This window comes from Myotis yumanensis, unplaced genomic scaffold, assembly GCF_028538775.1.
Source record: "Myotis yumanensis isolate MYYU_CA2020_CCGP unplaced genomic scaffold, mMyoYum1.0.hap1 SCAF_12, whole genome shotgun sequence".
Lineage (NCBI taxonomy): Eukaryota > Metazoa > Chordata > Mammalia > Chiroptera > Vespertilionidae > Myotis > Myotis yumanensis.
Window position 1 is genome coordinate 42,357,046 of NW_027223763.1, and position 12,373 is coordinate 42,369,418.

Sequence of the window (12,373 nt, forward strand, 5' to 3'; positions counted from 1 at the left end):
TCTATTTCCCCTCAGCACACAGCTGCTCTTCAGGGAGGGGCAGCCTGACCTGGATTGAAGTTGAGCCCGACAGGGATCTCCTTCAGTCTGGCTGTATCTCACTCAGTTCTCGCAGAGGCCTGTGTGTATCATTCTTAATATCAGGGAGAAATGACCTCTTAAGTGCTACAAAGGCTTCAAAGACTTACGTGTGCTAGGAGTATCTGCCATAATATACCATAGTTTACTTGTAATATAAAGAGTAAACAAGATGCTAAAAACACACCAATGAAAGAGACGCCTGGGTTTAGGGGAAATTTTCTTGCACCTCTGCATTTCAGGATGCCAAGCCCACTTTATTGATTAAACAGCCTACAGAAATACAAAGTAAGTGATATGCCAATTATTTTTTCGGAGGAATTTAAAATTACCGTTTTAAATTTTACCATTTTACCAATTTTGGCCCTAAGCACACAGCAGTAGAGAATATTCTGGTTCACCTCATTCGTGCAGTGTGGATTGTTTTAGAGAGAGGTCACAAAAGCCTGTTTGCCTACTTCTCTTTGTGTTGGGGTATCATAAGTTCAATAACATTTTTTAAGTTTCTATGAGTAAAAAAAATAAAAATAAAAAATCCGCTCTGGCCCTAACCGGTTTGGCTCAGTGGATAGAGCGTCGGCCTGCGGACTGAAGGGTCCCAGGTTCGATTCCGGTCAAGGGCATGTACCTTTGTTGCGGTCATATCCCCAGTGGGGGGTGTGCAGGAGGCAGCTGATTGATGTTTCGCTCTCATCAATGTTTCTAACTCTCTATCCCTCTCCCTTTCTCTCTGTAAAAAATCAATAAAATATATATTTTTAAAAAATCCGCTCTGAAACCAGGCTGCCTGGGTTTGAATCTCATCTCTGGCACTTCCTAGGTACTTCACGTTGGACAAGTTTCTGTGCCTCAGTTTTCTCATCTGTAAAATACTGATAATGGCACCTCATAGTTTGTTCTGTAAATTTAATACTACACTTGATCTTAGCCAAAAGGCCGAGAAGCGATGTTCTGTAAATTTAATACATTAACACTTAGAAACAGTTCATGGCACAAGTTAAGCATGAAAGAAGTATTAGTTATTATTACCTTTCTTATTTATTAAAAATACGCCAAGAAAGAAAACCCCAACTTCCTGCAAAGGGCTCTTTCACTTCAGCTGCCTGGTACAAGCCAAATCTGAATTTCTTTAGCTAAAGTTAATGCAAGTTTTCCTACTTCCTTTTAACTTTCTCCTGAGAGTTCACCGAAGTTATTTTTACCAAGAAGAGATAGTTATCATTCAGGGCAAGAAAACAGAGCAAAGAATAAATTATACACAGGCCTCATCTACTTTTTATGTGTCTGCTTCCAGCCTTTCATTTGGTTTTGCTCCATGTAGCAGCCACATTCCTGAGAGGTTCTCCAGGGTAAGTGGTGTCTGTGCTCTCAGAGGCATCGAAGGTGTATCCTAGCAACCCAGTCACATGATCGCCAACCCAAGTCACATTTCAATTAGTTTCATTTTACCTTCCTGGTTTTTATATAAATAGAGAATCTGATATCTACTTATTAAATTTATTTACTTTTTTGAGAATCTGATGTCTTTAAATGAATGGATTGGCCGCCTCTCATTGACTGAGACCCTTATCACATTTAGCTGCAGTATTTACATGAAAAAATAAATTGATGGAAATAAGTACAATCCTTAGGAAGACTATTTAACCCAGACAAGATTCTTTAAGTAAGAAACGGAAAGGTCCAAAGACTCCAACAAGAAGAAATGTTCCTCAACTAATGTAGGAATGGATTGCATCATCCTATTCTCTCAGAATGATGGCCCTACTAAGAACATTACAAGGCTAGCAAATCCTGCCCCCTCTGCCGCTCCAGTCCATCAAGCAGGACCAGACTTAAACTATCCAGCTCAGATGACACACCTCACATTTTCTATTCGGAAACTCCCAAAGAGAGTCCACAGCTCTTTACAACCCATTGAGGTATTTAATGACCTTCAGGGAATTAAAACATTGTTCTCTGCCTTGACCAGTGTGGCTCAGTTGGTTCAGCATGGTCCCATGCACCGAAAGGTTGCTGGTTTTGATTCTGGTCAGGGCACATGATAGGGTCTCAGGCTCATCCCCAGTAGAGGGTATGCAGGAGGCAGCTGATGAATATTCACTCTCTCTCTCCCTCTCCCTTCCTATCTCTCTAAAAAGAATCTATCAAAATATTTTAAAATAAATAAATAAAATGTCAAGACCATTTTAAAAAGTTATATATGGGCTCTAGTTTAAACCTCAGACTTAAAAAGGAATGCTCCCCAACACTGATGCTCAAGTCCCTAAATAAATATTCCCAGAAACGCATACCCATTGGTGCCATGACATATTTGGGATGGCATACATACCTCAAGTGGGTCCTAACTCTGCTCTGAAACTGCCTCATTCTTTAAGCCTCCACCTTCCTTCATTCTCTTTAAGCTACCATTCCTTCTCAGTCTTAGCAGGTGGTACCTCTCTTACTTCTCTGATACTGTTTATGTTCATCCAACTTTTCTTCTATCATTCTCTTCCACTCATGAATATAATTTTCTTCATTCAGCCTCTTTGTTTTTCTTCTTTACTCTGAAGACCTCTCTTCTTGGCCTCCATTCTCCAGGGTCTCATCCATCATGTATTTGCTTACTTCTTTTACATTTCCAATTCCTCCCTCTCCAGTGGCCCTTTCACTTCTGCTATAAACACAGTCAGGGTCCCTGTCACCTAAGAAGACCTCTCTCTTCTCCACCAAGCCTCTCAAGGTAGCATCTTCCTTTTCCCCCTTAACCATCACTCTGAATATTAATCTGCCTTTCTACCAGCATTCCTCTGCCTTCACTCATTCTGAATTTTTTACTTGCTTACTAACTCTGCAAATTCTTTGGGTAAAACTAGGAAATGTTCCAAAATATTTATATATGTAGGAGCTATGTGGGAGGAAAGGATGAAAGGAGAGGAGAGAGAATCTAGCAGTGGCAGTCCTCAAAAAGCACCATCAAAAAATGTTATTCCTAGATGTGAGGAACACCCCAAGGCACAAAGTTTTCTCTTTTTGCAAGAATGAGAGTGAGTTGGATAGTGGCAGTAGACCTTGATCCTGACTTACCACCTGGAAATACAGAAGGTGGACGCCATATAGAATTATGCAGCTAAGCCACTTTTGCAGGAGGCATTTGTCTTTGTGGTAACTGAGAAGAAAGCCTTCCAGTTGTGAATAATAACTAGCCTGGAAAGCTACCCTGCGTCCAAAATAACCCAAATCACTAAGTAATAAATAATAAGTAAAGAATTAGCATATAGACATAGTCTAAGAAAAAAATAAAGCAAAATGTATTCACAGAAGAATAATACTCTTCATAAAAATGTTTCCTGGGAACAGATAAACATGAATAAATATTTTATTATTAAATTTAAACATTTTCTTTTTTAAAATCTTTATTGTTTAAAACATTACATATGTCCCCTTTTTTCTTCCATTGACCCCTTCTAGCCCCCCAAATTTAAACATTTTAAATATCAATGAAGTACTCAGAGTAGGTGAGGCAGCAAGAGGAGATAAAATGTGAGTAGCACTCAGTAATGAAGTACTGGGAAAACAAAATAAAATCATCAGAGAATTGCAGAAGAAATCAGGAATAGTGCAAGATAAAATACACATTGTAAAAACCAGGGCAGGACACAAAGGATAGAAATGGGTAAAGTGAATAAGAATGAAATAAAATGAAAATGAAGAGGTAATTGGAAAAAAAAAGAGTTAATTGGTATGAAAGAGAAATTATATTTATAAAAGTCAAAAAATAGAGATCCAACATAAGCATAATTGGTATCTCCAAGAAATAAAAACAAAATAATGCATCAGAACAGATATTTTTAAAATATAATTACATAATTTAAAAATATAATTTAAGAAATTTTTTATTTAAAAATATTTTAAACTTTGATCTAGATATTGAAAGAGCCACCTTATGCTGGAAAAACTTATTTGAATCTTCAACACCCAGATATATCAGCTATATACTAGTAAAGTTACTTAACTTGAAAAAGAAAAAGAAAAGAAAGAATATTTTGGGTCACCAGGCAAAATAAGCAAGTCTTTTATGAGTTGGAAAATCAAGCTGGCCTAAGACCCACTTACAGTAATAGTCAATGTGGGGGGACAATAGAGCAACAGATTTTATATTGAGCCATTGTCACTCAACCATAATGACTATTTTAAAAAACAGCTTAAAATATTCTAGAACTCTGGCAGTAGTGTCCCTATAAGTAACTCTTAAAAAAAAAAAAAAAAAAAAACTACTAGAGAAGAATTCCACCTACTGACCAAGAGATTCTTGAGCACACTCTGGCAAAATCTCTAATTGTGAGCATTGGTACTAGAATCTAACAGAACTGAAATAAAAACAAAAATGGGAATGTGAGGAACATAAAGGAGTTATTTTCCATTACAAGGCAGAAATAATACAATAACAATAGTATAACAATTGGCAATACATTTTGATATGTTCCTATTTATCATTTGTTTATGCCGGTGACCCTGGTATGAGTTTGCAGTCCCTGTTGTTATCAGAGGAAATAAGAAATATATTTTTATGGAAAAAAATCTCTGTGTAAACTGAATAAATATTCATAATTTTTAAACACTAATCAACTTACTACAAATATGTGGTTTATACTGAACCCAACATATGTGGACACCAGAATCAGAAATTCCATTTGAGAATGGATATTATTAAAAAAAAAAAAAAAGTAAACAAATAACAGGTGTTGGTGAGGATGTGGAGTAAAGGGAACCCTTTTGCACTGTTGGTAGGAATGTAAACTGGTGCAGCCACTATGGAAAACAGTCTGAAGATTTCTCAAAAAACTAAAAAGAGATTTACCACACAACATAGCAATTCCACTTCTGAGTATTTATCCAAAGAAAACATAACACTAATTCAAAAAGATATATGCACCCCTATGTTCATTGCAACATTACTTACAACAGCTAAGATATGGATGCAACCTAGGTGTCCATCCATAGATGAATGGATAAAGAAGATGTGGTACATATATACAATAACATATTATGCAGCAATAAAAAAGAATGAAATCTTGTCCTTTGTGACAGCATGGATGGGCATAGAGTGTATTACGCTAAGTGAAATCAGTCAGACAGAAAAAGACAAATACCATATGTTTTCACTTACATGTGGAACAAAACAAACAAAAAATAGAAACAGAGACCAATGGGGGAAGAAGTTTGAAAAATATAAAAGATAATATAGTCAATAATATTGTCATAAGTTTGTACAGTGACAGATGATTACTAGAATTCGTGGGGTCATCACATTGTAAGCTATAAAAATGTCACATTACTATATTGTACACCTAAGCTAATATAAAATTGTATACCAACCACACTAACTTTTTAAAAAAGAGATTGTCAAGCAGTAGTTCTTAATGGCTGATTTGTGTCCCTTCACTCCTGGGGGAATTTAGCAATGTATAGAGACATTTTTGATGGTCGTGACTTTAAAAAGAGGTGCTATTGGCATCTAATGGGTTGAGTCCAAAGATGCTGCTAAATATTCCACAATTACAGGATAGCCCCCGCAATAAAATGTCAATAGTGCTGAGTTTGGAGAAACCCTGCTGTACAACTGTCAGCTTTTCAGAAGAGGGGTATTGATGGGAGAGTAAGGGAGTGGTCGTCTTGGTATAATAAACTCATCATTGTTTTCTCTCTCCCTCTTGCTTGTCTACAGGAGCCAATGCCTCTGCCCCAGACCAACTCAGCTTGGCCTTAGCCTGGAACCGAGTCGACATTGCTCGCAGCCAGATCTTTATTTATGGGCAACAGTGGCCGGTAGAGTATATATGTTGTCACCCCTGGAAAGCCCACCGCTTGCTTGGGCAAGGGTGTTTATTTAAGGAGCCTCTGAGAGCAGCTGGGGAAACTGCTGCCTTTTCTTTAGGATGTAAATGACTTGGGAAATCACTGCCACCTGGTGGAACATGTGACTAAGCCCAACTCAAAACGCTCCCAACATCTCCCATCTCTCTGAGCGCCTTTGGTAGCAACTTTCAGCAGCAAATGATGCTATTTCTTTTAAATGTCTAAAAATATAGACCTAATACAAAATTGCATCAATTAAAATACAGGAGGGAATTAGCAGTTGTAGTTAGCAATTTGTTTCTGGTTTCCTTTGAGGTTGCTGCTTCCAAGTAGCGGCAACCTGTGCTGGTGTATGGCTGGGTCGCACCTCAGGATGCAGCATTAGCAGGCTTCCCCATGCCGGTGCCATCTGGTCCTGGTGGCTGAGCACCGGTCCTCCCTATTCCCAAGCACAGCACAGAGGGAACCAACGCTTTATATAACTGTTCCTGGTTTGTTTCCCTCAATTGACTCTACCAAAAATAAAAACTTGGAAAATTGCCCATTGGGTGATGTATGCATGTGTCCCCAGGAGGTAACCAGCATACTTCTGTGCCTGGAATTTTTACTTCTGTGCCTGGAATGACTGTACGGGTCTTTTTTAACCCTTCCTTTTCCCTGAGCGTCTGCCTAGGATGGAGTCCCTGTCTTCATTTAGTGCCACCAGGGCATTTCTGCTATGGAAAAATTTGTCAAGGAGTCTGGACACAGAAATTTTTGTAAAAGGAATTAAATAAAACCTTAGTAAACAAGCCAAAGGACCTAAGCAGTTGTTGTGTCTCTCTGTGGAAATGGGTGAGATAAAGGCAAAGTGGTATCACTTAACTAAAAAAATAGAACAACCTACTTTCTGGTCTGCTTACAGGGGTCCCTCTTGTCAAGCCAGCTAGGGTCTAATTCAGAGCCTAAGAAAGATGAAAACAAAGACAGCAAGGTACCCACTTTAGCACTTCAATGGTGCTGCAGAAGTTTGGTCAGAGAGTTAGGGGAGGAAAAGCCTTGTAAACCCTTGTACCTTCTCAGGAGAGAGAGAGTGACAGAGAGAGAGAGGCCGATTTTGAGATTCAAGGAGATTATAGCTTTAGCAACTAGAAATCCTTGAATTCTATTTTCAAAGATAAGACCCAAAACACAGGAGAGATTGTCGCTGTCCCAAAAGCAGAGTTGGAAGCAGTCGTGCTAGCATGCTCTTGGGTGGGCTGAAGGTTTACCAGATGTCAGAGGCATCCATGTCTAAGCTTTCCAGGTGAATGCTAAAGAGCTGCATCTCTAGAGCCTGGGGCAGGCTAACTCAGTGACTTGATTTGCAGGTGGGGTCTTTGGAACAAGCCATGTTGGATGCCCTAGTTCTGGACAGAGTGGATTTTGTGAAATTACTCATAGAGAATGGAGTAAGCATGCACCGTTTTCTCACCATCTCCAGACTAGAGGAATTGTACAATACGGTAGGACCAAGCTAAGGCTTTTTACTTTCTCTACGTTTTTTGTTTTACCTTCTCCTGCTCCCCTACATGCCTGTGAGTCTCCTCCCTGCCCGCCAAATGCATGGATCATTCTTCACAAAAGCCCCCTCACACCGGTGTAGACAAGCAACACCGAGTCACCAAGATTCCACTTGTTTTAACTGCTCAGTTGTAAGCATCTAAGGCAGAAAGTTATGCGATCACCAAAAGGTAACATTCTCAGATTCTTACATCAAATCACCAGGACATTGAAATTAGGACAAAATTAGAACACAGTTTATTTGTAAACCAGAGGTGTTTGAGGCAATCAGCAGAGAACGATTAATTTCACTCCAAGCATCAAAGAAGGCAAATTAATTATCCTGCACCATCTTCTTATCCTCAGAGCTATGAATAAAACAATGACAAATTTTGGGGGGTTAAAAACCTCTTGCTTGGGGTTACCCCAAAAAAATTGTCATTGTTTTATAATGATTTTTTAATTCATTCACTAGGGATACCAAGGAGTAATCATAAGAAAAACTACTATTTATGAAGCTTTTGAGAGTATTCAGTGAATTAAGTACATTGGCTCTGAGCTCCTACTCACTAAAATCCAGTGATGTTTATAATGTTAGAAATTGCACTGCCCTATTTTACAGATGAGAAAACAGAGGCCAAAAAGTGAATTGAGTTATTCAAGGTCACAAAACTCCTAGGTGAAGAAAGAAGCTAGTACTGACCTAAAGCTTCTTAGAGATTATTCTTCCCTTCATTTGTCACAGCACTTCTCTATTTCACCACCCACAGTACTAATGAGATTAAAATTATTGACCTATTCCCAGCCAGTTTTGGCTCTATCTTACTCCCACTGATGTAAATAGAAATGAGTTTAGTAGAGTGTTTCCAGGTTTCTGTTTTTCCTGTAGATTTTTTGTTGTTGTTGTTGTTCAGCATACTGAGACTTTCAGTAAGAATAATAAACCAAGATGGTGACATAGGAGGCCCAACCTTTCATCCCTACAAAAAAAAGATCAACAATTAGCCATAGAGGAAATGGACACATGTAGAAATATGCAATCAACCAAGTCTGAATGATAAAGAACTTTAAAATGTGAAGAGATTAATAACAAGTAAGGAGATTGAATTCGTAATCAAAAACCTCCCAACAAAGAAAAGCCCAGGACCAGGTGGCTTCATAGGTAAATTTTACAAAATGTTATCCTCATTTTAGAGACGGTAATACTGAGTCCCAGTGAAGCAGCTTGGCTGCGGTCACAGCTGGGGAGCCAGGCATTCTGACTCCACAGTCTGCATGTTTAATCCCTATCATCCTGCATCCCTCAGTGGAAAAAGCTCTGATGAGCATGTCTGCTTGAGTGGGCAAGTAGGTCACTGAGGCCATAGAGGGGGATGATCTCAATCCTTGAATGTGTTTCAGCCATGCTTCAGGGTTTGCCACCACTGTCTGAGATATTTTCATGGGGTCACCAGATTTAGCAAATAATAATACAGGGTGCCCAGTTGAATTTAAATTTCAGACAAACAACAAATAATTTTTAGTATAATTGTGTCCCAAATACTGCATGGGGCATACTTATATTAGAAATCATTCACTGTCTATCTGGAATTCAAATTTAACTAGGCGTCCTATATTTTATCCAGCAATGGAGTGGCAAACCATTTCATTTTAGTCTTCCTTAAGCCAGAGGTGGGAAACCTTTTTTCTGCCAGGGGCCATTTGGATATTTCTAATATCGTTTGCTTAATCTAATTCACTTAATATAAATTTATGTCACCAGGAAAAAACTCCTAGATTTATTGAGTTTCGAGTCCACCTGCAGTTGCTGTGGCAGGCCAGACCAAGTGATTCGGAAGGCCTCATACAGCCCCCAGCCCACAGGCCGACATTCCTCACCCCTGCCTTAAGCAAACATACATCTTTTTCCCCAGGCCTCTCTTTCCCAGACTTCCTGTGGCCTTTTCTTTAGACCAGATTTTAGCAAACTACCGCCCAACAGCCAAATCCAGCTTGCTGCCTATTTTTGTACGGCCTGGGAGCTGAGAAGGGTTTTTTCACATTTTCATTGTTTGAAAAAAATCAAAAGAAGAATATCTTGTGACATTCAAATTATATGAAATTTTACTCTCTTTTTGTGTCCACAAATCAAGTTTTGCTGAAACATAGGCAAGGTCCTTTGTTTAGGTATCATCTCTGGCTGGTTCCGCACCAACGGCAGCGTTGAACAGCTGCCATGAAGACTCTATGCCCCACATAGTCTAAAATATTGACCACCTGGCTATTTACTAAAGAAGTTTACCAGCCCCTTACACAATTTCTCATTCAATGTGGGCAATAAACAAGATGTGATTGGCAGTGTGCCGAAGTGTATTTCCAGCGCGGGAAACTGGCCCCTTTGCCTCCCCCTGCTGCAAAACTGGCCCCTTAAGTGATGTCTTGGTTTAGCTGTCCGCGGCGGTGATGGCTTCCTTTATAGAGTTTGAACCTAGAGCCTCAGATGCTTTTCCTTGAGGAACCACAAGTCAAAAATCTGCCAGTGTGTTTCTTTAGGAAAGACAGGTACAACTGAGCAACTACAACAAGGTTCATCTGATTGACTGTCCCTTGCCAGCCAGCCCCTTCCTTCCAGATCCTCCTTGCCTCGCCAGGAAGAGCCCGACTAGCAAAACCATTTGATTCTTCTTTATTGTTTTCAGAGACATGGGCCCTCAAACACATTGTACCACTTGGTCAGGGATGTCAAAAAGGTAAGAACCCTCTCGACTGCAGGTCAGAGGCCCTGTCTTGACTGCTTCCTGTGATTAGAAAGCACCTGTTTTGCATTGCATGAGCCGCCAGAGCACTCCTGTCCCTGCCAGACGCCCCTCATTTCAGGGCACAGTGTGTGTGTGTGTGTGTGTGTGTGTGTGTGTGTGTGTGTGTCTTTTAACTCTGACATCTCTGCTTACGATGCAGCTGCGGTTTATCTTCAATCTCTGTGGTTTTAGGCGCTTTTGTTGAATATAGTGCTTTGGATAGTAGAACTTCAGGCTTTTTCCCCCTGCCAGGTGGATTTATGCCATTACCTGTATTTTTCCATATGCCCCTCTCTGTTTGGGGAGTTTGTTTCCATGCTGTCCAACCTGTTATAAGAGGTATCTTCATGTACTAGCTCCTGATGCAATATATCACTGTCACATCTAGCATTATGCAGGGTGTAGAATAATACCAAGGCTCAGAGCCACAGAGACTAAAACATATATATGTATACCATTCTTCTAACACTTTATTTTTTCCAGTTTAGTTTTGCACATTCATCATATAAGATTTTGATGAGGAAAAAAAAATCCAGTAGGTTCGGATCAAATAGATTTATCCCTATTTTACAGATGAGGAGGCTGAAATGCAAAGAGCTGTATTAAGTCATCAGTGAAGAACTAGAATTAGAACTCGGAAACTTTGATTAATAATAAAATAATAATATCTGATATTAGTGATGGCTAGGTGTGTGACACCAATCTACGCTTTCTAGGTACCTTAGCTCATTTCATCTTGACAACAATTCTGTGGAGTAGAATTATTTTTTTATTATTTTGTTATTATATAGCAATAGTCCCATGTATAGATGAGAGGAGTGAGACACAAGGAGGTTATTTTTAAACTTACCTGAGAGCTTGTTCTCTGGCCCCATATAATCTCTCTCAGGGATAGCTTTAGTCTGAGCCTTTGACAGCATTCCCAGGAAGTGATGCTTTTACTGTAATGAACAAAATAGATAGTGGCACTCCCACCCCCCACACACATACACACACACAAATATATACATACACATACACCCCTCTATCAATTTGTAGCAGTTCTTTACCAAAGTCCATAAGGCATACTCAGAGCAAGTTACAAAGTAAGGTCAAGGATAGAGTCCAGTTCCTTCATGTCATAGGCATTTTGATGGCTAGAACTGACCCTTAGGTGTCCTGTAGGCACTTTTTCATTTTCCTTCAAAAGGTCAAGCAAAGGCCCTGGGTCTGCTTATAATGTTCCCCTTAACCAGGTGGACCTTTCCGATCCATGTGAGTGAAGCCTGTTGTTCTTTCAAAGCAAGGGAAACAGATGCTGTGCAGTCTGTACACCCAACCTGACAAGCATTTTACCACGATCACATCTTCCGTTGATCCACCCCACTTCAAGCCATAGCATACCTGCCCTCAACAAGCCTATTTCTCTTTTCCTCGGTCTTCCAATTTCTTTTAGATTATTCTGGCTGAAAATTGCCTAGAAACTAAAAGAGGGGAATATCTCAGAAGATTGTGTATTCTTTGCCAAGATATTTGTTGCTCGTATTCAATAAAATGTCTTGAGATTTTTCTAAAATAACAAGATATTATCCGCTCACCTTAAGCTGCCCGGTGTCACTGAAGGTATTGTGAGGCTCTCTGAGGGGATAGCTGTGCCTTTGTGCCTCAGTGCCAGCCATCGGCCAATCCAAACCTTCAAACAAAGTCCACTTCCATCATGCAGGTTCTCAATGTCCCACATGATTTTCAAAAGGGTTTTGTAGTTAGATCTTACTGAGTACAAATAATCAAAATCCCTCCTATTAGGTTTTCTGCCTTGCTGGACTCTGCTTCGCAATATCATTGTTTCTTTTCTGAAATCCCAGTAGCTGCCTCTTGCGTTTGCTCACATCACTTGTATTAAAAGGCATGTACAGTATTTTTAAGGTAGGATTCTTTTAAACTTCTTAGCTAAAGATGCATAAGAGAAAGCCCAAGGATATAGTTACCTAAGAATTCATTTACTTACTAACTTAGTAACTGGAAAAAAATGATAACATACCACCCAGGAGAGTACTGAACTGGCTTAGGAACAATTTATCTTTTTACCAGGGACTAGAGATTGCCAATAGGTGGGGAGAAACAGAAAGTCTATGCTTAGCTTCTTCCTTTGGGAAGAAATAGGAGCAGGAAATGCAGCC

General features: G+C 39.5%; 1 protein-coding gene and 1 pseudogene across 6 annotated transcripts in view; one reads left to right on the forward strand and one right to left on the reverse strand.

Annotated features, from left to right (window-relative positions):
* Window positions 1–12,373, forward strand: part of TRPM3 (transient receptor potential cation channel subfamily M member 3) — a 773,499-nt gene that overhangs the window by 660,433 nt on the left and 100,693 nt on the right. For all 6 annotated transcript variants that reach the window (XM_070431513.1, XM_070431508.1, XM_070431509.1 and 3 more), the window contains 3 exons: window positions 5,786–5,886; window positions 7,266–7,400; window positions 10,116–10,166. In XM_070431513.1, the coding sequence (XP_070287614.1) occupies window positions 5,786–5,886; window positions 7,266–7,400; window positions 10,116–10,166 (287 nt within the window). The remainder of the gene's footprint in view (window positions 1–5,785; window positions 5,887–7,265; window positions 7,401–10,115; window positions 10,167–12,373) is intronic.
* On the reverse strand, window positions 967–1,026 carry LOC139021365 (U2 spliceosomal RNA; annotated as a pseudogene).